General features: G+C 38.7%; 7 protein-coding genes across 8 annotated transcripts; 4 read left to right on the top strand and 3 right to left on the bottom strand.

Annotated features, from left to right (window-relative positions):
* Positions 1-2,404: 2,404 nt before the first annotated feature.
* On the bottom strand, positions 2,405-7,612 carry LOC6638911 (transportin-1). 2 transcript variants are annotated; one of them, XM_023181755.2, is made up of 10 exons: positions 7,511-7,612; positions 6,865-6,974; positions 6,107-6,778; positions 4,920-6,041; positions 4,682-4,852; positions 4,450-4,621; positions 3,721-3,816; positions 3,366-3,441; positions 2,786-2,960; positions 2,405-2,683 (listed from the first exon to the last, which is right to left on the bottom strand). In XM_023181755.2, the coding sequence occupies exons 2-10, from the start codon at positions 6,961-6,963 to the stop codon at positions 2,576-2,578; spliced, it is 2,691 nt and encodes an 896-aa protein (XP_023037523.1). In that variant the 5' UTR covers positions 6,964-6,974; positions 7,511-7,612; the 3' UTR covers positions 2,405-2,575. The 2 variants fall into 2 exon arrangements, with proteins under 2 accessions (XP_023037523.1, XP_046867951.1); XM_047011995.1 differs by lacking the exon at positions 7,511-7,612 and adding an exon at positions 7,464-7,492.
* Positions 7,613-7,814: 202 nt separating this feature from the next.
* LOC6638912 (splicing factor 3B subunit 6) lies at positions 7,815-8,643 on the top strand. Its single transcript, XM_002061885.4, has 3 exons — positions 7,815-8,076; positions 8,153-8,271; positions 8,340-8,643. Exons 1-3 carry the CDS (start codon positions 8,059-8,061, stop codon positions 8,566-8,568), a joined length of 366 nt encoding a protein of 121 aa, XP_002061921.1. The 5' UTR covers positions 7,815-8,058; the 3' UTR covers positions 8,569-8,643.
* Positions 8,644-9,470: 827 nt separating this feature from the next.
* LOC6639075 (zinc finger protein 93) lies at positions 9,471-12,011 on the bottom strand. Its single transcript, XM_023179649.2, has 2 exons — positions 10,514-12,011; positions 9,471-10,457 (listed from the first exon to the last, which is right to left on the bottom strand). Exons 1-2 carry the CDS (start codon positions 11,909-11,911, stop codon positions 9,600-9,602), a joined length of 2,256 nt encoding a protein of 751 aa, XP_023035417.1. The 5' UTR covers positions 11,912-12,011; the 3' UTR covers positions 9,471-9,599.
* A 641-nt stretch (positions 12,012-12,652) lies between these two features.
* On the top strand, positions 12,653-15,625 carry LOC6639076 (zinc finger protein 91). The gene has a single exon (XM_002061887.4). The coding sequence runs from the start codon at positions 12,939-12,941 to the stop codon at positions 15,510-15,512; it is 2,574 nt and encodes an 857-aa protein (XP_002061923.1). The 5' UTR covers positions 12,653-12,938; the 3' UTR covers positions 15,513-15,625.
* Positions 15,626-16,441: 816 nt separating this feature from the next.
* LOC6639077 (T-cell activation inhibitor, mitochondrial) lies at positions 16,442-18,525 on the bottom strand. The gene is made up of 3 exons (XM_002061888.4): positions 18,218-18,525; positions 17,693-18,147; positions 16,442-17,632 (listed from the first exon to the last, which is right to left on the bottom strand). Exons 1-3 carry the CDS (start codon positions 18,303-18,305, stop codon positions 16,682-16,684), a joined length of 1,494 nt encoding a protein of 497 aa, XP_002061924.1. The 5' UTR covers positions 18,306-18,525; the 3' UTR covers positions 16,442-16,681.
* A 237-nt stretch (positions 18,526-18,762) lies between these two features.
* Positions 18,763-19,341, top strand: LOC6639078 (U6 snRNA-associated Sm-like protein LSm5). The gene is made up of 3 exons (XM_002061889.4): positions 18,763-18,923; positions 18,996-19,192; positions 19,257-19,341. The coding sequence occupies exons 1-3, from the start codon at positions 18,875-18,877 to the stop codon at positions 19,284-19,286; spliced, it is 276 nt and encodes a 91-aa protein (XP_002061925.1). The 5' UTR covers positions 18,763-18,874; the 3' UTR covers positions 19,287-19,341.
* A 290-nt stretch (positions 19,342-19,631) lies between these two features.
* LOC6638948 lies at positions 19,632-25,299 on the top strand. The gene is made up of 3 exons (XM_047012164.1): positions 19,632-20,573; positions 22,536-22,904; positions 22,960-25,299. Exons 1-3 carry the CDS (start codon positions 20,292-20,294, stop codon positions 25,078-25,080), a joined length of 2,772 nt encoding a protein of 923 aa, XP_046868120.1. The 5' UTR covers positions 19,632-20,291; the 3' UTR covers positions 25,081-25,299.
* Positions 25,300-26,518: the final 1,219 nt, after the last annotated feature.

Below are 26,518 nucleotides of genomic sequence, written 5' to 3'. Positions count from 1 at the left end.
CACCCGAGAGAGATACAAACGCACGCGAACGCGACCGAATTCCGCGATGAATTCGGTTTAAGGTACAACGAAATCACGATATTTTGTTTTTTTTTTGTTTGTTTTTCTTGCTTTTGCTTTGTTTTGTTGTAATATCATTATTATTATTATTATTATTATATATATATATTTATATATTATCATCATTATTGGTTTTATTTGTTTGGGACTCGGGGGCGAAAGTCCCTTTAGTTTAGTTTCAGTTTAACGCGACGCGAACGAACGACCCGACGATTTATTTAATTATCACACGTTGTTTCCCCCATTTTCAGTTTGTTGGTTTTTTTTTCATTTCAGTTATAAATTAAACGTAAACATAGTTTTTTTTTTTTTTGCATTAATTACATAATACTATTACTTAGATTTATTTGAGTTTTTTGAATTCTTCCTTTTCTTTGCTTGTTTTGTGTTTACTCCATTATTTTTTTATTCCTTTTTTTTTGTTTGTTGGTTTTTTTTTCGTTTTAATTTTTTGTTATGTTTTATTTGTTCCGCGACAATTTCAAAAGACTTTTCTTTTTTCTTTGATTTTCTTTTCTTGTTTTTTTTTTTGTACACTTTATACCTAAAAATTGTAAAAGTTTGCAAAATTTATTCGTTAAAAAAAAATTAAAATATAAATTATATTGGAAAAAACAACTTGATATTTAATTTACAATTGGTACCTATACAAAAAGCAAAATAAAAAAAAAATTATAATAATAATTATTTAAAAAAGTAGACAAAATATATAATAATACTTTAAAAAGTGATCAGTCAATGGTTTTCAGTTGTTTTTTTTTTTAGTTTTAGTTTTTAGTGTAACGGAAATTGTAATCTCAATATATTTATATATATACCTATATATGTATATACAATTAAAAAAAAAAAAAAAGAACACGAATTTGTTGTACAGCATTATAATATTTATGAATATCAGTAAGTTGTTGTTGTTGTTGTATCAGTAATAGTTTTACTTCTTGTTTTGTTTGATAATTATTATGAATTATTATTATTTATTCATTGCACGACTACAAACATTGCTTGATATCTGGAGGTTCAGGATTCGTTAGTTTCCCACCGAGAATTTGGTTAAATATCAGTGCAACTCATTTTCATGGCGAAACCCGAACAAGAATCAAGCAATGCCTCAAGTAGTCCTAAATTTCTGGTATTTTATTATATAGTTTATTTGTTTTTTTAGTTTGTTTGTTTTGTTTTTACCCGAGAAGTTAGTTGCGACGATAAACGCGATACGAATACGAATTAACGAGTATACGAGAGAACGAACGAGCGACGAGAGAACGCGAACGCGAAACCGTTAGAACCCGAAACGCGACCGGAACCGATTTGAACGAGATATTTTTCGATTTTGATTTTGGTTTTTTTTTTATATTATATGGAAATTGTTGGGCTCGATTGTGAAATTTATATATATATAATATTTGTAGTAGTTGAACGATTTAGTTGAGGTTTACAAGGATTTACTTAGAGAGTTGTTTTTCTTCTTCTTCTTCTTGAATGATGACTTGAACGGATTATTCATTTCAGTCTTTATTGATATATTTGTTTTTGGTTTGCTATTTCACAATTTGGCCCAACGCTTTCCGTTTTGAAATGAGTTTTTTAGTTTAATGTTTTTTGTTTTTGTTTTTAACGCGACACGAGAACCCGCAATATCAGTTTAGTTTTAGTTTTTATCATTGTTATACGATTACGAGGAAGAGAGAGAGAGAGAGAGAGATAAAGAGATAGTGAAGAAGAATAAGGTGGAGAAATAAATAACACCAACTTTTCGCTTTCTACTGTGTGTGAGTGTGTGTGTGTGTGTGTGTGTATGATTATGTGTTGTGTGTGTGTGTCTGTATGTGTGTATCTGTGTGTGTGTGTCTGTGTATGTGGGATTTATTATATTTTCTCTATATGTAGCACTGGATCCGGTTTCTCTGCTTTAAGTACGGCCGGAACACACCTTGGTTCGTGGACATTTTTCTCTGCATACACGAAAAAATAATTCATTAATTTTCCAAGTCAAGCAGAAGAGTGATCTCTCTTGCCAGCTTGCTTATTAAAGATAATATATGAATATATATATATATATTTATATTCATAAATGTATGCATATAAATCGGTTATACAGCATACATTTATATATATGTATATATATATAAGATTTTATGCCTATAGCTATGTTTTTTTTTTTATGATTATAAATTGTTTTCTCTACAGATTTTTTTTTTTGATTTTTGTTTTTTCTTTTACATTTTTTTTATGATTTTTTGTTTTTTTTCTTTGTTTTTTGGGGTTTAACTTAAATTTCAATAACATTCGAACTCAAATCGAATTAACTTAAACATGCTAGTGATTAAGACGATGAAACGCATACTTGTACATAATTGTCTAGATAAGAACAAGAGTTTTTCCGGTTTTCTTAAAGGGAGCACAGGTAGGAGTGTGTGTCGGCAATAGGCGAGAGGAAAGGGCGGAGTTGGGTGGGTGGGTGGTTGATCTTAAAGGGGGGCGGGGGCGTAGTGGTAGTGGTGTTTTAGCCGGATACTTAAATCTGGTACATGGTGACCAACCGCTCAGCCAATGTTGGCGGAAATTGCTCAACAAATCGACGCCAATTCTCCTCGCCCACTTGTGTCTTGAAGCCATGCAAAATCTGTAGAAGAAGTTCATACATATAAGTATATATATAAATAATGAAAGTAAATTGGGTCGATATATATTGTATGTGGATGTTCTATCATCTCTTTGCTGCTACCTTTTGTATCATTTGATGAAGATCCTGGGGCGGATTCACCCAAGAAGCTATGGCATCGCAAAAGAATATGAAATCAGGCACCACTCCAGCTGGATTTACTGTTATCATATGACACATGCCACGGAAGGCCGAGTCCTTTTCATCATTGTCCCTTATATGACGCAAAGATGTGCACCTAAAACATTTAAAGACCGAAATGAACAAGAAGCCGAGAAGAAATACAATTTCAATTAGATTATATATACACAAATTAATATATATGTATATATATATATCTATCTATATATATTCGGAAACAAAACCGACAAAGAAGAAGAAAGAAAAAACAAGTAAACCAACAAATTATGCAAAATATTCAATTTATGTGAACAAGTAGAAAAGTCAAAAAAATTTGAACTAGGAGAGAGAAAAATAATACAAAGAAATATATATATGTATATATATTTTTTGTTGTTATTGTTGCATTTTGATTGTTGTGTAGTTTTTAAAGTAAGCATAAAGACAAAAATTGAATGGCTTAGGGTTGTGTTTTTTGTTTTCTCTTTCGTTTTGTTTTGTTTTCTTGGTTTTTATTACACACCACTGTCGTACAAATTCGGGCAAATAAGGAGCCACTTCAACTGGGCACACATAACCTAGACGACCGATTGTTATTGCTATAAAAAAAATAAACAATAGAAAAAAATGAATTTTCTTTTTTTTTTGGTTTTTGTTTAAATATATAAATAAATCAACTGAATAATTTAATAAGTAATAATACAGACATTCGCACACACACACACGCACGCACACACATATCATTATCATTATATATATATATAATTTAAGTTAATTTCTATGACAATTATAATAAATAAATGGGCTTACATTCACACACTCACACATTTAAATATTCATATATAAATATATATATATGTATATGTAGGCACACTCACCTGTATTCTCAAGCAGCGTCTTTGGTGTATTTGGCCGATTAATAATAACGAATAGATCGGTTAGTACAAGATGTATGTACTGTTTAGTCTCCTCGCCTAAAATGGAAATTTAATTTTTTAATATTAATATTGCTCAGCCTGAAATCCTTTACTTGAATTGATTAATTCCAATAATTCTATTCCCTTACAACCTGTTTTTTCATCGAGCCTTACGACTTAAAAGTTATCTTCTATTAAAAATCAATATTTTAAGTAAGAAAATGATTTTAAATTATATATTTTGGTGCCAAATAGTTAAACAGGCCTCAATATTATTTAACAAACAAAAACGTGAGGCGTGTTCTTGTTTTTTAATTGTTTTGGAAGCTTTGAAATTAGATAAGTAAATTTTAACATTATTCAGTCAACTAAAACGAGGTATAAAAAAAGCGAATAAATTTATTATGTTCCACAAATTATTCGACATCCAAAAGGAGACAAGATACTTGATTAGAACTTTTTCCTATACTTAGAACCCTTCAAAAAGAAGTCGTTAAGTTATATTAGATTTGGTATAACGTAGGACATCGAAATAATAAAATTTTAAGAATTAAACGATCAACTGATCGACGTTTTAATGTGCCACTATTTAAGTGGAATATCTTACCTACAATTATAGATCGTATTTTCAAAAACTAAATATATAATTTCCGATTCTAAAGATTCTACTCAGATGTGTCAGATACTTACCCAATTTCATACAGATTTCGCCAATAGCCCATGTGGCATTATTACATACAGATATAAAATCTGGATTTAAATTTTGTCCCAATATTGGGAAGAACTCGGCCATAAACGGATGAACATGTGGAAAACAGGCTTTGGTCAAATCGCCTAGCAATGCAAATGAAGATTGTCGAACCTATCGAAAGAGAGCAAGAGTAGATTAAAACAGATTTTTGTTTTAAAATTTGCATTTTACCTCTGGCAGTATATCCTGCATGCATTGATATAGCAGATGCATTATATTGCTATTAGCCACCAATGTTTCAATATGACGGTCCAGACCCTCAGCCAAGCCGGATAACAAATCCAAAGCCACAATCATGCGCTCTTTATCAGGATGATCGAAAGTGTGATTCTGCTTGCAGAGCTACAGCGCATTAAGAGAAATAAGATTGAGATATTTATGGGATTTATCAGAAGATATTTAAGCTTACCATTTCCTGATTTATGGTCTGTTCAATCAGGGAGATGCAACGCCTGTAGACTGGATCGCAATAGGGTAGAAAGCCGGATTGTAAAGCTGTGGCAATGCTAGATAGGCATTCCAGTAATGGGAATAGATCCTTATCATCGTCTTTCAATAGATTCCATTTGTCAATTAGTGGCGGCATCAGTATATCAATATATTGCGGCTTATTCAAATGATGTCCAACCGAATCGGCCAATGTGCCAACAGCATCATACAATATCAATAGATTTTTATGCTGATATTTGGAGAAAGCAAAGACCAGAGTCTTCAAAATGTATTCCAAATATGGCACCAATTCGGTGCATGCCTCCTCTTCCAGTGTGGCAAAGGCCGAACAGGCTGCCTCCTGAACTCGCTTATTTGAATCGAGAATACGCTTTAATAGCTCCTCCATCAAGGGTTTGAGATATTGATCGTGCGGCTGATTAACCACCCAATTGGCATACCGTGACAGAGTCCAACATGTTATGGAACGTACCAATGCCTTCTTATCGGATAGACAACTAATCAAATATGGTATCAATTCGGGCAAATGTTGAATCATTCCCTGCATACAGCCTTCGGCAATGGCACCCAAAGCCAATACGCCACTCTCTTTGATGACCCACTCCTGATGGAACAATGTATCCTTCAGTATGGGCAAAACGATGGGCAGGCAATCCTCACGGAACACATTGGCCAGTACATCGAGAGCCGCTGCACTACATTTGCGTAAATTCCATTCCGATAGCGAGCTATCATCGTCCAGACCATCATCAAAGTCATCATCATCCTCTTCACCACCGGCAGCACCGCCAGCAGCGGCCGCCTCCTGGCCACTCTTGATGGTGTGTGTTCGCGATTTATGAAAACGTGGCCGTATATCCTCTTCACGATCCGGCACCATATCATCCTCCTCCACATTGCCCTTGAGTAAGATAATGTCAATTTCTGAATAACGCATGCCGCGCACTAGCACCGGTGCCAATTGTGCCAAATACGGGGCTAAAACATCCTTGCAGATGCTCTGTTCGGCCAAAGATAACCAAAATTCCGAGGCCTCAAGTGCCACACCCTCATCCGAATCCTGGGTACGCAACATCATATACTAGAAGAATAAGGAGAAACACATTTAATCATCTGATTCTTTACTTTATCCGGGCTGCAACTTACCTCAATAATCTGTGACATGTGCGGCATTAAACGATCCATTCGGACTTCCAGGAGCATAACTAGACCATGGCATACATTTTTACGCACCTCATGATCCTCATCGGAGGATAAATGAAATAGATTCTCTATATATGTATCAATATTCACCATTAATGCCTGCGAACGATTTATAATGAATTGATTGATACACGCAATCGCATGGGATCGTATCTTTGGACTGCTATGCTTGAAATATTGCAAAAATTTTGGAATCATAACATTCAATGGTCTATTTAGGGCAGCTGAATCTAAGATTTCAGCGGAATCTTCGCATATCTTTTGCAACGCACTGAACGCTCCCTCACAGATATTATAATCTTGGGCATCCAACATATCGCACAGCGATGGCAATAACTGTGGCCAATTGTGTAATCCACCATTGCTGGCAATGGTGGTTATCAGTATGCCAACGGTGGCTCGTATTAATGGTGATGTATCTCCAACAGCTTGTAGGCATTCGTGTTTAATGTATTCAACAATCTCTGGCTGTAAATTGCTACCATGCATTCGTATATTATTCTTTAAAATCAAACCACTCAATGATCGAGTGGGTTCATCTTCTGTTTTGAGTTTTGTTAGCACATAGATGAGATAGTTATTAAAATCTGGATAACGATTGAATTCCTCAAGTTTCTGCGAATGGACAGAATGGAAAGGAATCCTGATTAACCCTTGGGAAGAAAGGGTGGGGCATGGGTGGTCGGTAGGGATTCACTTACCATTTGCACGGCCATTTGTGTGGCTGTATCGGGAGATTGAGATTCTTTTAAGATCCCAATGATCTGTTGGAGACCTTCGGCTTGTGGTTCCCACGTCATTTTGGCGAATTCTAAGCGAAATACATAGAAAAACTTGATGTGGTTTTTTTTTTTTTTTTGTTGGGGGGGGGGAGATTTAGGTGAATAACCTCTTAAAGGGTAGCAAACATTTTGTATTTGCACTGTGAGAGAGAAAGACACTTTGTTCGAGGCCACGCACACACACACACGGAGACACACAGTTACGCACACCGTTGCATTAATTCGCGCACACGGACAGACTCGACACTTTTTTTTTTTCGTCTATTTGGCGAAAATTATAGAGATTTTGGCCCATCCAAAGTAGAGATCAATCTTTGGGTTTATTTTATTGAAAAATCACTTTTGTGTTTGTTGAGGTTTTTGCAAGGATTATACAGAAAAGCAAAAAAAAGATGAGTTCCACCCGCACTCGCGCGCGCTGCTCCCTTACTCCACCCGCCATGTTCTCACACACTCACTCACACTGCTGCTGCTGCAATCGGCAATCTTCATTTCTTTTTTCAATCTTTGTCTCTCACCTTTTATTTATTATGTGCATTTAGCATTTGTGTAATAATTTACTAACCTTTTTTTTTGTGTGTGTTTGTCGTGCACGTATTCAACTAGATTTTGGATTGCTACTAGATTTTTTAACAAATTTTCATAAAATTTTTCACTTTTTTTTATTCACTTTGTACACAGTGTTGGAAAATTTTGACAGTATTATGTTTAACAGAGGAAAGTCTGTTAAATATTTAACAGCATCATATGCGAATCTGTTAATTGCAAAATTGGTATTTTAAACGCTAAAAATTTAGAGTTAATAGCTAAAATTGTTGCATGCAACCCTAGTTTGGCTTGAGCATCACTCATGTCACAGGGTTGGGGCAAATTTCAGTTCATTGTTTTTGAGGGTTTGAGTGCCAGACAACAAAGGATCTGCATTTACGAGGATTTCCCCACACAAATATATACGCATATAGAGATATACTATATACAGTAGAAGCCGACTTGAGAAGCGGGGTCAAACAACGTTAACCAGACGGTCAAGTGAAAGTTTTGTGAACTTGTCGCCTTTCAACAGCTCAAGCGACCAGACGCAGGCACGCCAAGAGCTCCATCAACATCAGCAGCATGAACAAACGGAATTTTGTAAGACAAATTAAATATAACCAAGAGAGAAGAAGAAGAGAAGAAGTGACTTTCGATTTATTAATTACATTTACAGATTCGTCTGCCGCCAGAAGTGAATCGTTTGCTTTATGTGAGAAATTTACCATATAAGATCACATCCGATGAGATGTACGATATATTTGGTAAATTCGGAGCCATACGACAGATACGCGTGTAAGTTTTAAATGTCTTTTCCAGCCTAGCATTTTTTTCCATTATTAATTCGAAATACTCATTTGCAGGGGAAACACACCGGAAACGCGAGGCACGGCCTTTGTTGTCTACGAGGATATATTCGATGCCAAAAATGCCTGCGATCATTTATCTGGCTTCAATGTGTGCAATCGTTATCTGGTTGTACTCTATTATCAATCGAATAAGGCCTTCAAGCGTGTAGACATGGACAAGAAACAGGAGGAGCTCAACAACATAAAGGCCAAATATAATCTAAAGACGCCAGAGGCTCCCTAGGAGGGCGCCGTCTACTCCTCCTCCGCCTCCTTTTTTTGGGTCGGGGCAATCGTATCATCCAACCAACTGCAACTACTACTACAACTATTTTTCTCGTTTTTCATCATCATTGTCATATTTTAGATGATGGAGCACCTACCATCTTTGACTCTTTTTCTTTATTTTCACTCAAGACTTTTCTAAGACAACTCTTCAGCTTTCCCTTGCTTTTCAATCATTTTAAGTTTGTATCATCATTATCATTCATTCATTCATTCAATCAACCAATCAATCAAATAATCATCATTCCAACAACAACAACAAAAGCCTTCATTATTTTATAATTCATTTTCAAAACTCATTTTAACCAAATCACTCACTCACTAAACTCACCTCACACTCTCATCAAAGATAACAAGCAAGTAAAGGTAAAAATACAAAAAAATTGCAAAAAATTAAGAAAAAGAAAGAAAATGATTTTTTAATTAGCAATCCAATCCAAAATGGGTCTCTTTAGGGTTTCAGGATTACTCATTGAAACTGCAGACAATGGGAAACATTCCCATTTTTGGATTTTTCGTTAAAGCATCAACAAAGTCAGACAAAGACATTTTAAATGGGGCACAAGCATGGTACATGGCATGGAGAACAATGTCAAAGTTACGATTTTAATGCAGCGTCTGGGATTCCCCCTTCCACAGGAAAAACTTCCGCCGACTTCTCTTCCCATTTGATAACTTTCACTTTTAAGACATGATATGCATGTTTTGTCTCTTCCTAAGGATGCTCCATTTGGCAGGACAAGTGCCTTGAACTAAAGAAGGACAGCATATACTCAGATTACGCGAAGTCGAGAAAGACGGCAAGTGTTCAAGTCCGACTTTTGGAGGTAAATTTCAGATAAATGCAGAAAATGCCTCAAATAAATTAAACTTCGAATGTATTTTGAAGATGTCTAACGAAAATAACGTAAATATTATACAACAAAACGAGAATTATTATTAACTACTCCACAACTAAATGGAAGCCATCCCTCATCTTCTCCACCATCATCAACTTGGAGTAGCAGCATCTGCGTCTGCTTTTGCTGCAGCTGCTTGTTTGTATTGCTCGTAGGAATTCAGTTCTTTCTCCTTGGCCTTTTGTTTGGCCAAATCTTTGAGTTCCTCTTTGGCCACCTCGGCTATCTCCTGACGCAGGGCTTCCACTTTACGTTTACGTTCACATTTCTGGATTTCCTTTTCGCGTACTTTTTCTGTAATCTCTTTGGGCAATTTGGTGGGTTTCGGTGGTTTCTCCTCATGCACTTTTTGATGGCGAATGAGGGCGGCCTCTTGACGAAAATGATTCCCACATGTCTTGCAGGCATAGGGTTTCTCCCCCGTATGGATCCATTCGTGTTGCTTCAGGGATTGGGAGTTGGCAAATCGGCGCGAACAGAAACGGCATTCGAAATCTTTGACCTTTTCGTGTACACTTTTATAGTGACGTTTCATGTTGCCGAGATTATTAAATCCTTGATTACAACCAGGACACAGATGCATTCCTTCCTTTTGTATGAATTTAGAGGGCGGTGGTGGAGGAGCTGCAGCAGCAGCAGCGGCTGCAGGAGGTGGCTGAGTAGCAGCTGGGACAGTAGCAACTGGTAGCGATATTGTGGATATGGGATTGATAACAGTGCCAGCCAGTTGGGCCATATCCACACGTTCAACACGTCTCGGATCTCTTGGTATGGTGGCTACAGATTCGGCACACACTTTAAGTAAATCCTTAGCGTCCACTTGTTTCGGATCTGCTCCATTTTCCTCCTGCCTTTGGCGATACGTTTCCAATGCCCTTTCCACACTTTTCTCATGGATTTTCAAATGTTTTGTCAGACTTTCAGTGTAAAGGAACTTTTTACCACAGACCTGCACGAAAAGGACATGGAGTTTTATGCTCTTGAATGAAAATTTCGATTCCTTACCTTGCACTCGCAACGTTTCTCTCCCGTGTGGGTCATCTCATGGATTTTGCAGGCATGCGATTTACCAAAGGTCTTACCACAATACTGGCAGGCGAAATTCCGTACCTTCTCGTGAACAATCTTGACGTGATTATCGAGGGCACGTTTCGTGTGGGTGGCATGTTGACAGATTTCACATTTGAATTGCTTCTCCTGTGTGTGGGTCAGCATATGTTTGCTCCATTCTTGCCGTGTGGTCTTCCCGACACCACAATAGGGGCACACATAGTTCTTGATCCCAGCATGCCGAAGCAGATGATTCTTGAGGGCTGAATTGATGTGAAAGCCTTTGCCACAAATGTTACACGGGTAGGGTAACTCCTCGCCCGTATGCTTGTACATATGCTTCTTGAGGGCCACTTGACAGCGAAAGATTTGACCACACTCCCGGCATGGCTGCTCTACTCGAGGCGGAATCGAACGTGTCAAGTTGTGAACCTTTTTCAGGTGGATGGTGAGCAGACGTAGGCGAGGAAATAGTAGCTTACAATTTTCCACTGAACACGGGATTTCGGGTGACTTCTTGGTGTGAGCATAGTCCACGTGAAGACGCAATGCACCCATGGTGGTGAATCCCTTTTTGCAGGATTGCTCTGAGCACTGAAAGGGCAGGAGATCGTTGTGATGTTTCATATGTTCATCGAACTTTGATTGCTTTTTGAATTTTTGTTGACAAATCGGACAGGAAATGAGGCGAGCAAGGGGAAACTTTTGGCGCTTTGTTAAATCTTTCGCCTCCTTCAAACGGTGTGCCAAAGGTAAATCGTCATCAGAGCTTTGATCCTCCTCGTCCTCTTCCTGCTGATTTTCCTCCTCCTGTTCATCGTTTTCGTCTCTGTCTTTTTCGGCCGCAGTCTCGTTTACAACCACATCCTTGTCAACAGATTCCAGTAGTTTAATAACTTCTTCTTCATTCTCAATTATTTCCATTTTATGATTCATCAAAGGATCAAAATTGGACGCCATTGGCTCCTCTCCCTGATTCTCTTCCGGCTCATGTTCATCTTTTTCAGGCTCCTCTTTCTCACCGAAAAATCCAATACGAATAATTCGATTGTTGGCCACCATTTCCTTGAATTTCTTTCTGGAATTCAGGCAGAGTCGTTGGAATTCATTCACATCATTTAATCGGTCGAAGCAACCATAGCATAAAAGACGTGGCAGACCATCTTCCTGCTCCACGTGTACCCCCGTGCAAGCAGAAAGTTTCTTAGCCAATTTGAAATCTAAAAACAAATCGTGGGCAGCTTCTGCTGCAGATCCAGAGGATGTTGATAATCCAGGGCTGAGACCCAAATAGTTTAAGCAAATCCGACATAATGAGTTAACCGGATACGGCTCTTGCTCACTGGGGCTCATATCCAGCAGACAGCTTTTAAATTCATTAATTTGTCCTTTCTATTTTGGATGTTTGTTTAAAACAAATATTTTTTACGCGTTTTCAGAGATGAGCAGGTGCGCTGCAATAGTGTTGGCATATTTGGCTGTTTTGTAATAGCTATTTTTTCTTAGTTTACAGCCTACTTTAACGAGTGCAGACAAACAAAAAAAAATGCTAACCTGCGATAGTAAGGAATGTGCGTGAGTAGTAGCTAACTATCGTGACAATAAAATTTTGTTTAACCAAATGTTTGCGGTCTAAAATTAGCTGTGTTACAGCGCCTAAAATTAAATATTGTAAGTGTTGAAAGCACGCTGAATTTTCGAATGGATATGTCCATGAATCTATAAAATTTTGATTGACTAAAGTATCGGTATCGATATCATCTTTTTGAAGTTTCCATATATTCATTAAAATTCGCATTATCTCATTAGATAAATACATTCTTTGAGTGTCCATCATTGAGTACCAAGAGTAAACGAGGTTTTCCATTTGGAATCCTTTTTTATTTTAAGAATCAAAATATTTTTTATATTCTCTGTGTAAAATTTATATTAGTTCAAGTATGAGTCTAATAAGATTCCACTTTTCCATTTAGGGCTCACGTTGCCATCACTAAGACCCAAGTATACACGTATGCTCGAGCAACGAATATGATGCGTTGATGGTGAGGGAGGATGCGGGAGAACTCGTTTGTTTTTCTTATTACTTACTCGCTCATTTTCGTCCATTTGCTGACGAGTATACAAAAATTTGGCTAGCACAGTTTTTTTATTTTGTAGCACAGAACAAAAATTGGCTAGCACAGTTTTTTATTTTGTAGCACAGAATAAAAAGTCAACACACAAAAATAAAAAAGAAAGCAACGATTAGGCAAAGGAAGAAGCAGCAGAAGAGGAAGAAAAACAGGCATTCTCGAGTAGTTAAGTAGTTATTGAAGAGAGAGAAAGAAGAAAAAAACAACACACTGTCTACTCCAAGGAGGAAGGAGAAGAAGCTCCAAAAATGGATGTGTCCGGAACATATTCGATCCACTCGATGTGTCGGATATGCTTGAAACACTTGCAGAACGATGCCGCATACGATTTGTATTTGGTGCCCGGATTGGCCAAGAAGCTTTGTTTCTGCACCTCCCTGTCCATCGAACAGAACGACGGCTTCCCCAAGAATCTTTGCACGAACTGCTACACAAAACTCAACGATTTGCATGACTTCCAAAAGTTGTGCGTGGATTCGGTGCAGAAATTTCAGGACATGGTGGCCAGCAATACGTTCAATTTCGATGTACTCGATCCCAGTATGGCCGGCGGAGCGGGCGGCGGTGTCGATGAGGAGGATCATGTTAATTTTGATCCATTGATTAATCACAAAATGGAATTGATTGAAAACGAGGAGGATGTCTTCAAAATGCTCGAAGATGTCGACAAAGAGGCCGAAGAGGTTGAGAAGGAGGTGGTCAAACTGGATGAGGAGGATTTAGCCGAAGAGTTCGGTGGCAGTGGCGGTGGTGGCATGGGTGATGATGATGCCTATTCCATGGAGAGTGGCAATGATAACGACAGAGATTTAGATTTTGAACCCAATAGCAGTGATGACGATATGCCGCTGGCCCAGAGAGTACGTGGAGCAGGAGCCGGAGGTCATGCAGCTACTACCAGTCGTCGCAAGGGACGTTCCAAGCCAGCATCAGCACCCAAGCAGACCAAGAAAAAGAAAAAGCCAATTGAAGAAGAGGAAGAGATGTTGAGCGATGATGATGAATTTACTACTGATACGGATTCATCCGATACCGAAGGCGGCACCTCGAAGGGGGGCAAACCCAAACGCAAGCGGATACCAGCCGATGAGAGGCATTTGCATCGCATCATCGATTGCCACATTTGCCATCAAAAGTTTAAAAAAGCCATTCGCTATGAGGAGCACATGAAGTATCACAATGACCTTTTGCCCTTCCAGTGCAAGGTGGAGACATGCAAGAAGGGATTCACCACGGCAAATGGTTTGCGCATTCATGTGGATCACGCCCATACAGAACTATCGGAGGTGCATTCCTGCCCAGCCGACGGATGTGGCAAGACCTTCCCACGTGTTCGTCTCTTGACCTTCCATATGAAGAAGGTGCATAATATTTCAAAAGCAGCGGCACCATTGCGCGATTTTCCGTGCACCGAATGCGATACAGTATTCCGTTGTCCCACGGCACTCAAGAAGCACATGTATAAGCACACCGGCGAGGAGCTACCCTATCCATGTAATATTTGCGGCAAACGTTTTGTCATCAATTCGGCTCTACGTGATCATCTAATGCGTCACGCTGGCATCAAGAATCACGTGTGTCCGTACTGTGGGGTTGGTAAGACCACGCGCCAGGAATGGAATGCCCACATCCTGACCCACACCAAGGAGAAGAAATTCAAATGCCGCCAATGCGATCATGCCTCGCACAATAAACAGGCACTCAGCAATCACGTCAAGGTTGTTCACGAGAAACGCAAGGACTTCGCTTGTCAATATTGTGGCAAGACGTTTGGCAAGTCGCATGCCTGCAAAGTCCATGAGCGCAGTCATACGGGTGAGAAGTGCTGCGAATGTAAGATATGTGGCAAAATCTTCTTATGCGATAAGAGTTTGACCAAACATTTGAAGACCCACGAGAAGAAGGATCTACCGCCAGTGGCGCCGCCGCCTCCGGCAAATGTAGCTGCTGCCGTTGCCGCTGCCGCCTCCACAAATCAAAATCAAATGCTTAACATTCCAGGGCAAGATCTAATGTCTTTACAAGATGATCCGAATGCAGTCGGAGGAGGAGTGGGAGGCGCTGTTGCTCCCCCTTTGGCGGCGGTAGTTCAGAAACCGAAAAATTCAAGACGAGTCCAACGCGTCGATATATCCCAATTGGCTGGCACATCAGTGAATCCTATACCCTCTGTATCAGTGCCCTCGTGGTCGCCGCAAGTCAATTTCACCAAGAAGGAGGGTCAACACATCTGTCCTGGCTGTGGACGTGGCTTCAATAATATTGGCAACATGAAACTCCATTATAAGATCATCCATGAGAAGGTCAAAGATTTTGCCTGCCGTTTCTGCCCCAAACGTTTCTCCAAGGCCCAAATCTTGCGTCATCACGAATGGATTCACACAGGCGAAAAGCCATTCGAATGCAAAATCTGTGGCAAACATTTCCGTCAAGAGACAGCCCTCAAGAAGCACATTAAAACGCACGAGAAACCCAATCGGAGGCATGTCCCCGAGCGTAGCGCACCGGTGCAGTATCATAAGTTGGAACCCCCGCTGGATGGTTTCATGGAGCATCGCAACTATGATCAATTTCAGGATCCGGCTGCAGAGCGAGCGGCAGCCACGGCCGAACTGTTGGCCCAACAGCTCGAGGAGAACGAAACGAAACGAAAGGCAGAAATCGAAAGACGTAAAATTCAAGAGGCTGCCCAGGAGCAGCTGCAGAAGCTGCAAAAGCAACAGGAAATTGTCAAGGCCACCACCTCATATGATGGCTATTATGCCCAGAAGGCCCAAGCCGAGGGCACCAGTATCGATGCCCTCAAAATTGATCATGTCTAAAAGGAAAAAAGGACTTTATGGACATGTCGCAATATTTTATAATTAGATTTATATATCGGCGCATATACACCTATATATATAATCCCCCAGAAAAAAAAACACAAAAAACAAAACAAAAAAAAAAAACGAAAACACACAAAAAAAAATTTAAAGAAATTTTTACTACTTAAGCCTCGAATTGCTCTTGATCGATCCACATCATTTTCAATTGGTAAAAAACTTTTGCAAAACAAAAATCCTAGTGTTAGCATAATAATATTTGACAAAAAACAAAAATAATTAACAAAAAAAAAAAAAACAAAAACAAATTCTTAATCAAGTGGGACGATTGGAAGGAGCACAGGATGGCTCTTTCTCACTTCACCTCAACAAATCTGATTAGTTTTTATATATAAAAATGGATAAATCATTTTTGCGATTCAATTTGTCTTTAAACAGAATCAATACCACCCCTCCCTCCCTCTCTTTCCCTACCCATACCCTTAACGAGTTTTATGTTTTCCAATGTACTAAAAATACATCTATGTAATGTAATGTGCTTATTTAGTAATTAATGAAATTACATATAAAATACATATATTAAATATAAAAACAAACGTTTTTTAAATAGTCAATTTCAGGGACTAATATGCTTAAAATTGACAAATAATTCTTTTTTTATTTTAAACATATTACCTACAAATTAACATATTAATTTTTTTTTTTTTGAATTTGAATTTGATTAAACTAAAATCAGAAAATAACTTAAAATTTATTTTTCGAAAAATAGGTTCAGGAAATTCTGGGTATTAACATGGAAAGCTCTTGAAAAAAAGAAAGATGAAATTGATGCAATAAAAATTATAGATTTTTGAATTTGTAATATAAGAAATTTATTACATGAATTAGTTTTTAAAATTACAGGAACATTGTCAAATAACTAGCATCAATTCCTGACAAAAAAGGATATGAAAATTTGATCTCATTGCCGTTTCATAATTCACATTTTTTTTAAAGAGAAATGTTCAATTTGTATCTAGAAAGTGAAAATATTTTCACATATATTTAATAATTATGTTAAAGGGGATTTTTTTAATGAACACTTGGATCTAAATAGATAGTTTTCGCTAAATACATATATATATATATATAAGGCACACGAGAGATAATGAGATAGAAAAAACTTGAAACTACTTCTGATTAAAGTCCCAAGGTATGCAAACGACGCCATCGGTTGAAACGGAATAATAATGGGTTACATGCAATTTAATTTGCTGAAAATGCCGAGTGGAGTAACCTTTGGATAGTTCAGAGAGTGCTGAAATCATTTTATCTGGCGTAATGGCATCGTCTTTGGTTAGCGATTGCAATTGAAGTTCCTTCATGCATTCATCCATTAGCTCTTGCTCAATGTGCTTATCTTCGGCATACTTTTTCATACGCTCCTGGGCCACTGTCATGTTTTGGCTAATGAAATCCACAAGAATTGATCCTGGACAAGTGGCTGGTGTTATGAATTGTCCGGTCGGACTGACCATTAATGGACCAGCCTCCGATTCGACTACAATGGTGAATTCTTTTAATGTTCCGGCCCAATCCTTGGGATACTTTTGTTTACCCAGATAATCATTGAGGGATGTCGTCACTTTCATCAAGTGGCTAGCATAGCCGCGTGCCTGTTGCTTGGGCATAAATTTCCTGCGTCCAATTTGTATGCCAAGCAGAACTTGCGATAAAGTCTGCTCATAGATGGGCACCACCTTGAGATAAGCATCATGTGATGGGATATTTTTGATGAAATCCAGCCAATTGCTTAGAACATCTCCAGTAAAGAGCATTACATGACCCTCCAAGCTGATACCCGTGAATGGGGCAAAAACCACTATACGATTTTCCAGAGGATGCAATTCCTGGCAATGGGTATTCGCCAGACGTTCCAGGGTTTTAAGGCATCCACGATAATGATCTATATTCCAGCCACATTCATAACGAGCATCGCGTAATTTTAATTTTTCCACCAAAACCTTTTGCAGTTTATCAATTTCGGCCTGTAGCGTTGCTGTCTCTTTGGAACGCTCTTTGGCCTTGGGTGCGTTCTCCCCCAGCCATGTGGATAGCTCTGGGCGTATGCTGACACGTTCCTAAAATGGGAATCAGAGGTATCAGATTTACAATTTCTATTTTATAGACAAGTTAAATACATTTCTGAATTGGTACTCAAAGTCAGCAAATTCCGAGTTGTAATTGTAATCGTAACTAGGTTTATTGGCCATACTATCTCCAGGGGCAGCTCCAGCTCCCGCTCCATGAGAAGGTGGAGATGACTTGATGCTCTTTACATACTCCGTTGATAGATTACACGATTCCAATAGATGCTGTATAAAAGTCTTTGGATCTCTTGTGCTATTCCTGTCCAGGCGTATGTGAACCAATTTGAACGAATCTCTCTTGTCCGCATCGTTGCTTAGCCGCACATAGAATTTTAGAACTTTTGTGCTATCAGACGCATTATAGCAATAATTACGTTCGTATAAAGCACCCAAATGCTCACTGAGCAATTTCAAGGAATCCTCATTGGTTTGCCGTTCTTCGGGATGTTGGCCAAAGAGATCCGGATGGACAGCAAAGTAAAATGGACGAAGGGCAGTTGTCAAGTCTACACAATTATATGCAAATACATAATTATATCATCTTTTTTTATAGTATATACACCTAGTTTAAGTCACCTTGATTTAAACAGCGACGCACTATCCATTTCAAATTTAAATTTGTTAATTTTTTGGCGCCACAGACCAGGGCCATGGCCATGGCCATTATGTAAATGTAGAAGTGGAAGAAGGGAAAGAAGACAACAACAAGGGCGAATGTGAGCAGTAGCAGCAGGAACAGCTGTGGCAGTGACAGCCATACACTGCTCTCCGTCCGGAGGTGCCAACATATAGCTGTGGGCTACCGATTTTTATTTGCACAAAATTTGATTTATAAACACACTCTCCGATCTTATCTTGTGATTAAGTTTCATTAAGAATTCTTATACTGAGTGTGACCGTTTGTTAAAACCAGACATTTGTGGACCCTACGAACTATGAACTAGAAAAGGCTATGCAATATATTGAGCTTTTGCAAGTTGGTCACAATTCTCTTCTAGTTAACAATATCTGGAATTTTATGTGTCGTTTTATTGGCTGGGGAAATATTTCATATTTATCGGTTTTCACTGGTTCTCCGACATCCATAAAATTCAGTACTAAGGGTGACAATTATTTAGTGTGACCAACTTTTTGCACAATTTCGACGGCTCGTGTTTGCGGTAGGCAAAAAACCAAGAAAGCGGCAACAAATAAAATTAGTTGAATATAAATAATAATACAAACAAAAACATAATGACTGCTGTGCCGCCACCCGCAAACATATCCACACTGATGCCATTGGGTGAGTAGTCTAAGCGAAAACCGGGAAATTCCGGGGATGCCGGCTCTGTTATTATTGCTTTTTGTTTCACAGAGCTTGTGGACAAATGCATTGGCTCCAGGATTCATATTATTATGAAGAATGACAAAGAAATGGTTGGCACATTGCTGGGATTTGATGATTTTGTCAATATGCTGCTCGACGATGTCACAGAGTATGAGAACACACCCGACGGCCGAAGGGTAACCAAATTGGATCAGATTCTCCTCAATGGCAATAATATAACAATGGTGAGTTGCATATCTTAACAGTTAAGCTAATAACTAACGATTTTGTATCATTTTATTATTACAGTTGGTGCCTGGCGGCGATTTGGCCGAATGAAATTTTCTCATATATTTCCCAATTAAACATTCTTTCTTTATAAACAAATTAAAAAGAGTTTGTGTTGTTGTTTCATGTGTCTGTTCAGATTCTGTTAAATTACAGCAGGATTAACAGTGCGTTTGCCTTAATGTTAAGCGGTCGCCAGATTTGAATTTGAAAAAATGTTGAACATAAAATTTGATTTTCAGATGGGCAAAAAAGGGCCCAAAAGTTGCAAATTTTACGAACACAATACAAAGTTCAACAAACGGGTAAACATAATTTATGGATTAAATAATTGAATTTTTGGTAATTTATTTGAATATAATAAGGTATTATGCGCCTGCGCTTTACTTATAATAGAGAGAGACGGCGTGGTAACAGTCAACATGTGCCATAAATATTAACGGTACTCTCACGCTCCCTGTGTCTGTGCCTCTGTCGCCTGCCTCTCGTTCACCCTGTCACCCGGTCGGTCAGCAGTCAGTCGGCACAAAAAATAAAAAGAACGCTATGTGCCCCATTCAGTACGGCATTCTACTCCAACGGAAATAGAACAAACCAAGCGGAAACACGCACGACAAAATATTAACAAAAAAAACCAAAGTAAAAAAAAAAAGAAACCCCAAAGCCCGAAAGCCGCCGAGAACCCAGAGAAACCCAAATCAAACATGAAAAAGTTTTCCCTTACTTCGAAATCGAATAACTAAAATGATAAGAAGTCTATAAAACATATATGACTAATTGAAATGAAATGTGCAAATTGTGTATCGTGTGGGACGAAACGAAAGGACTGAGATTCCAGCAAACTGTAGACGCCAAGCGGTGCGGTGGTGCGGCGGTGCGTTTGGTTTACTACTTCTTGATTCTGCTGCTGGCTGTATTCAGCAAACATTTGCTGCCGCTCCCGCTCCCGCTGCCGCTGCCGTGTGGCCTCCTCCACAGTTCTCTTTGCGAGCCAAGAATTATAATTTCATGATTATGATGATTGCTGCTTGAAGAAATCAATAGAAGGACAGGGAAATGGCCACGACAACAGGCAAGACGATGAGCAGCAGCTGTCAAAGTATAGCCACTGCAGCAAGTAGTGCTGCCACTACAGTGGCTGCCGTCTCAATCTCTGCCTCGAATGCCACTTCAGTGGGTTCCCTTATAGCAGCGCAACAGCAGCAGCACTCACATCCGCACCCGCACCAGAGAGGTGAACCCATGTCTCAGCACTATGTCAATGGCACCGGCAGTTTGGGTCGCTTGAAATTTCACAAGAGTCTCGATGCCAGCGATGAGGAGCTTGATTATCCGCAGGTATGTATAGTTTTGGTTTGGCCAACTAGTTTAATTCGTCTTTTTTAATTGAAATTGTGGCATTCTCTCTAGGGCGGGAGGCATTGATGCGGTAGAAGGTGGTTTATTGAGTCATAAATGAGGTCCTGCGGAGTGCTCAATTGAAATTGTCTTGCGGTGGTGGTGGGTTGTGTGGGTGGTTGCTGCTGGTGGTTGATTTTTCCTCTTTGTGTAAATGGTTTAACAAGGGGTGAGGTAGGAGGTAGGGAGGGAGGGATGGAGGCATTGGCTGACTGGCGCTCAGCTGTTTAACCTTTGTCCACTCATCACCATGTCATGCATGCATGTACATACATACATACATATGTGTGAATGTGTATCTAAATATATATATGTACATATATATGTGTATATGTATAGTTCACGCTTCGCCTGGCAAAAGCAAAAGTTGGCTTATATCGCGCTTCGTCGATCAACTGTTAATAATTCAATGCATTGTGCCCACCGCCCTCTCCAGCCGTTCTCCATCTCTAGGTTCACCCCTCCTCAGTGGTTTTCCATGCTACAGGAAATTGTCACACACAACATTCAAGTCCAGGCCTTGACTTTGAATGAGGCCAATTCAATACTACCATAAACAGGGGGGGAAAATGAATTTTATTTCTCTGTGTGCCAGCTTTTGACCGATTTACCATTTTATTATCAGATTTACCACAACATCACAAGTAATTGCCTTTTCTTTCATAAACGATTTATTTTAAGGCAATCTGTTCTTTATCGATCTGATCAACAGAATAGAATATCATCTCAATTTGTCTAAAATTGATACATTATCAAAATTGCTAAGAGATAATATCACAAAACATATTTACAATCATATTTGCATAGTTTTGTAGCAATTACCTTTACATAGGTGATTGAAATGCTGTTTGGACGCATAAGCAACAACAATTGTTGTCATTTGAATATTTTTTATCATATTTAAAGTAATAGATGAAATAGGAAAGCCTTTAATGCTCACAGTAAGCCAAATATAAAAGCGATAGAAAAGAGGGGGAGATTAGATAAGTAAAGGGCAGGTAGAAAAAAAGGTCAAAGAATTTACAAATTTAAATATTTCAGGAACTTTGCGTTTTTTTTTTTCGATTAAGTAATAAATGGTTTGATATCTCAGAATATATAAATTTTGTTGAATTCCTGCAATTCTTGAGCACATCAGGCATCTCCTTACATTCCCTTGGTTACATTCTTGGACAGAGAATCCATTTATCAATGCATTTTTCTTTAGGGTAAAAATACGTATATTGATTGTACTATGTAGTCATAGGAACTAAACAAAGTTTATAAAATTGTCTCTATGCAAAAGAGTCTTTCTAGGCATATCTTTTGTGTTATTTGTTTTCCCTTTTTCGTCGTTTCTTTTTTTCCACTTTTACTCTTCTTTTATGAAACATAATTTCAAATCATTTCCATTTCCTTGTCTCGGTTTCTTTTTCCCCCCCGTTTTCCGTTTTCTGGGCTTTTTTTTATTTTATCTTTTTTAGTAGTCGCATTAAAGAAGCCCGGGAGCAGCAGCAGGAGTCTAACAGCTTTTCCTATGGGCCGCTCGCTTTTTATTACAATTTTACACAATGTACCGTTAATGAAAGCCCAGTTGGTTGTGTGTGTGTGTGTGTGTGTCGGTTTGTGTATCTGTGTGTTTGCCTTTCGTTTACCCCTTCTTTTGGGTGTAGGGGTTTGGGGTTTGGGGTTTTGCCTTTTGGTCAGTGAAAGTGTTTGGCTTCATCGGGTATTCATAGAAATGCTTTCGAACTAAAAGCAGACAGGAAAGGACTCTCCTTCAGGCAGTCAGTCTGATAGTTGGGCAAACATCATCACCTGGCGGCTATTTGCTGGTTGTGTGCCACATTTTCTGTCTGAATGGAAATGAAAACTATTTATATGTATCTTTTATTATGGTTTTTCGTGTTTTCGTTTTGTCAGCTATCGCAATCCACTCATATACTGGGTCGTTATAAATCGGAACGTTTCCTGGCTGGCGTCTCTAAGCCCGATGAGGATCGTCGTCGTCGCACTATTATAGTGGAGAAGAAGGGCGATTCATATGGATTCACATTGCAAAGCTATGGCATTCATTACAAACGCGATGAGGAGCTCGAAATGATTACCTATGTCGATTATGTGGAATATGGTGGCCCTGCCTATCGTGCGGGCATGCGAGAAGGCGATGTGATACTCTCAATAAATGGCAGTGATATGGAAAAGGCCGATCATAAGACAATTGTTGAATTTATCAAGCAATGCGATTCTAGGATGCGTATGGTTGTACTCTTCGAGGATTGTGTTAGAAAGGTAAGTAAAGATCCGAGCATACTTCCCAAATCTCATAATCTCATTGTTCTTCCAGGTGGATCTTCATATGCGTTATATACAACTACAAAGTATGTTGCAGCAGAAAATGAACGAACTGGAGCGTGTACATTTGCGGGAACGTGAACTATTGGAGGGCAAATGGAAGACACACAGTTTGCCGGCACGTAAAAAGCAAAATGCCCACAATAATAATTCACCAAGTGATGCTGAAGGCATTTCACCCACTGAAATGGGTGGTGCTGGTGACATTGGCGGTGCTGGCGATGCCATTTACTATCGTCCTACATTGTCAACAGAAGATGTGCCCAAACAAATGCAAATCGCTGCCGGTGGTATAAGTGGCATCGGCGGTGGTGGTGGTGGTGGTGGCGGTGCAATTATACCACCACCAGCTCAATTTATGTTAACCTATCATTATCTAGATCCCACATATCGTTATGTTTTAAGACCACATCAGCATCCAGCTGCTGCTGCTGGTAGCGATGACTATTTGGATGCCGTCAGTTTGCAGCGTAGTCAAAGTGATCAAAATCAACAGCAGAGATTCATTTTGCAACGGGCTGAATCTATGGATACGAATACCCCAGCCAGTCAATATCATACGGTGGCAGGGCCAACAACAACAGCAACAACAATAACTGGTGGTGGCAAACCACCTGCACCACCACCACGAACTTGTGAGAAACATAAGCCACCGGCAAAGCCACCAAAAATGGAAAAAACCAAAGGATCGAGCAAACATTGTCACAAGGGGCATTCGTGTAATCCATGTTTGGGTCATTTTCGTTGGAAATCGACGGAGAAAACTTCAGCCATACCACCCGGGGCTGGGGCAGGTGGTGGGGATAATGTTAGTTTGGATGCCTATGATTTGGCTAGTCCTTGCTGTAATACTGAATGTGTGCCTACACGTCGACGACATCATCATCATCGGGAGCATACCCACAAGCATAAGCATAGAGAAAGGGAGCGGGAAAGGGATAAGGAGAAAGTGGAGCGCACAAGACCCAAGTCACAGTCACATGCCTCACCCAATTCCAATTCCAATGGTGGTGGTGGTGGTGCAACAGCTTCTCATCATCATCATCACCACCATCATCATCAACAGCAGCAGCAGCAGCAGCAGCAGCCACAGCAACAGCAACATATACACTACCATCCCCAGACAACAACGAATCAATCTCAAACGGGAAGCATGCGTTCACGTTACTTTGACTTGGCATCTGGTTTGGCCAGTCATTGTAGTTTACATTCCTGCACTTCCAGTGAATTCGCACCAGCCGATTCCACTTCCTATACCACCTCGATAAGCACGGATACACTATTCTGGGATCCCAAGAGTGAGGCAAATTCACGTCAACCATCGACCAAATCGAGGCAGTCATCCTATGACCAACAGCAGCCCCAGACCCAGTCTCAGCAGGCTCAGCCCCAGCCCCAGCCCCAACCACATCATCATCATCATCATCATCCAATCGGTGCTTATCATCATCGCTATCATGTTATGGCCACTCAAGTCCAACCATCGCAAATTTATCCAAATTTGCCTATGGCCTATGTACAAAAACCCAAATCATGGGATAATTTAGCAGCCACCACTGGTGGTGGAAGTGGTGGTGGTGGTGGTGGTGGTGTTGGTGGTGCTGCTACATTGGGTGGTGCTAGTGCCACTTATGGTTATGGTTATCTTGATACTGTGGCAATTAAACCACCAGTTAAGCTACAAATTGCTCAACAACGACATTCTATGCCACGTATACGTAATCCTTATGGTCGTTATTCCACCTATGGCGATGTCGAGAACTATGCCCCACCACCCACCGAGTTTGTGGGTGAATTGACCACAACGACAACAACCACCATTACAGCCAAATCCACGGAGGAGCTACTGACCGCCTGTGATTGCCTAACGCCGCAACAACAGCAGGCACTGAAGGCCGCCCAATATCAATTAAGTCAAAATCAAAAGATGACCCATCAGAATTCATGTCAAATGGGTTACTATTCCCATTTACCAAGGCCCACCACAGATGTGGGCACGTCCACTACGACAACCACCAGTAGCAGCAATACCACCACCACCAATAACATGGGACAGCAGCATCATAATGGAGCTGGTGATGTGTCCACTGTATCAGAGGCCACACGTTTGTAAGGTACAAAAGAAAACGAATATAAATGAGTCCTCCAAATGAAGAATAGTCAAACAACCGTCTCGCTTTTCGAATGGAATTTTTGAGTTATGAATGCATTTCTATTAGTTGGTTAGTTAACTGAGATAAAGTCAATGAATAAGGCAGAGCAAGGAATGTATTTGAATAGTGAATGCAACATTAGTGAAAATTGTATCAAAGATTGTATGACCAATAATCTTCATCTCAACTATTTTAAAATTCCATTTTTGATTAGTGAAATGAATGAGATTTCAAGTCAATTTAAATTTTAATGCATTTATTTTCGATTATTATTTAATTCCTTCATCAGAAATTCTCTTAAGTCATTGAACTTACACGTCATTTACTTTATTTAAACAACGAATCGTTGATTAATTCACTTTAAACCCGAATTTATTCACTTGTTATATATACATATATGTATGAATCAATTCTGAATTAGTAATTGCCCAAATGTCTTTCATAGTAGGGTGATAAATCTTTAGATTTAGTAAGTTTTTTTTTTTTGGGATTCGAATAAAAAAATGAACTGAAACACATTCAAATTTATATCAACTGAATCGTTGCTAAAGAATTAAAAAAATTGAATGGATATTAAATTTATAAATATAGCAATTAAATTGTATAAAATGAATATGAATTATTTCTGCACAAATTTTCAAATCAATTCAAATTTCATAATAATTATTGCACTATGCACTGTGAATATCAAATGAATACCAATTCGAATCGATTCGTTTAAGTATAATATTAATTTTCATATTTAGGTAACATTCTTGTGATCAAATTCAACTGATGAATTTAGTTAAATTCATTAAACTATATATAAAATATTCAATTCAGGGTTTTGAATGCATTCATATTCCGAAATTCCATTCGCTAACTAGCAATGTACACATCGAAAAAAAAATTCAATAGAAAAACTAAAACAAGCCAAATTTTTAAAAAGCAAAATGAAACCAAAGTATAGCTAAGAAAAAAAAAAAAAAAAACAAATAACTATATATAAATATATCTAACTAGATTTTGATTTCTTGTTTAATTTAAAGACTGATGCTATGCGCGTAAAATATATAGTTTGTATTGAAAAATGAGAGGAAAATCTGGTGTCTATATAATAACAATGATAGTTAGATGATTATATACATACATACTTATGTATATATGCACCATATATATTAATATATATATATATATATTACATATATGTATGTATAATTATTGTATACTGTATCAGAACAAACCAAAAAAGAACAATGTAATTTATTTCATTGTGATAGTGTATGAAAAAAATGAGCAGAGCACTAAAAATCGCAACATTTTTAGTCGCAATTTTAAACGCTTTTATGTAAAAGAAAACCAAATCTCAAAAAAAAAAACAAAAGAAAAAATAAAAAATGTGTTCATGTAGTAAAAAAA

Source organism: Drosophila willistoni, assembly GCF_018902025.1.
Source record: "Drosophila willistoni isolate 14030-0811.24 chromosome XR unlocalized genomic scaffold, UCI_dwil_1.1 Seg144, whole genome shotgun sequence".
Taxonomy (NCBI): domain Eukaryota; kingdom Metazoa; phylum Arthropoda; class Insecta; order Diptera; family Drosophilidae; genus Drosophila; species Drosophila willistoni.
The sequence above is the reverse complement of the archived record's forward strand: the minus strand, read 5'-3'. Positions and strand labels throughout refer to the sequence as shown.

Excerpts from the sequence above, each read along its gene's own strand:
- LOC6638911 (XM_023181755.2), bottom strand. The coding sequence starts at position 6,963 with ATGACGTGGGAACCACAAGCCGAAGGTCTCCAACAGATCATTGGGATC. Across the intron at positions 6,779-6,864 it reads CACAAATGGCCGTGCAAATG|AAACTTGAGGAATTCAATCG; the intron begins GTAAGTGAATCC and ends GTCCATTCGCAG. Across the intron at positions 6,042-6,106 it reads ACATGTCACAGATTATTGAG|TATATGATGTTGCGTACCCA; the intron begins GTAAGTTGCAGC and ends TTATTCTTCTAG.
- LOC6638912 (XM_002061885.4), top strand. Across the intron at positions 8,272-8,339 it reads GCCATACGACAGATACGCGT|GGGAAACACACCGGAAACGC; the intron begins GTAAGTTTTAAA and ends ACTCATTTGCAG.
- LOC6639075 (XM_023179649.2), bottom strand. The coding sequence starts at position 11,911 with ATGAGCCCCAGTGAGCAAGAGCCGTATCCGGTTAACTCATTATGTCGG. Across the intron at positions 10,458-10,513 it reads AGAAACGTTGCGAGTGCAAG|GTCTGTGGTAAAAAGTTCCT; the intron begins GTAAGGAATCGA and ends CTTTTCGTGCAG.
- LOC6639076 (XM_002061887.4), top strand. The coding sequence starts at position 12,939 with ATGGATGTGTCCGGAACATATTCGATCCACTCGATGTGTCGGATATGC.
- LOC6639077 (XM_002061888.4), bottom strand. The coding sequence starts at position 18,305 with ATGGCCATGGCCATGGCCCTGGTCTGTGGCGCCAAAAAATTAACAAAT. Across the intron at positions 18,148-18,217 it reads GCGTCGCTGTTTAAATCAAG|ACTTGACAACTGCCCTTCGT; the intron begins GTGACTTAAACT and ends ATAATTGTGTAG. Across the intron at positions 17,633-17,692 it reads TTGAGTACCAATTCAGAAAT|GAACGTGTCAGCATACGCCC; the intron begins GTATTTAACTTG and ends TTCCCATTTTAG.
- LOC6639078 (XM_002061889.4), top strand. The coding sequence starts at position 18,875 with ATGACTGCTGTGCCGCCACCCGCAAACATATCCACACTGATGCCATTG. Across the intron at positions 18,924-18,995 it reads ATCCACACTGATGCCATTGG|AGCTTGTGGACAAATGCATT; the intron begins GTGAGTAGTCTA and ends TTTGTTTCACAG. Across the intron at positions 19,193-19,256 it reads ATGGCAATAATATAACAATG|TTGGTGCCTGGCGGCGATTT; the intron begins GTGAGTTGCATA and ends TTATTATTACAG.
- LOC6638948 (XM_047012164.1), top strand. The coding sequence starts at position 20,292 with ATGGCCACGACAACAGGCAAGACGATGAGCAGCAGCTGTCAAAGTATA. Across the intron at positions 20,574-22,535 it reads AGGAGCTTGATTATCCGCAG|CTATCGCAATCCACTCATAT; the intron begins GTATGTATAGTT and ends TCGTTTTGTCAG. Across the intron at positions 22,905-22,959 it reads TCGAGGATTGTGTTAGAAAG|GTGGATCTTCATATGCGTTA; the intron begins GTAAGTAAAGAT and ends TTGTTCTTCCAG.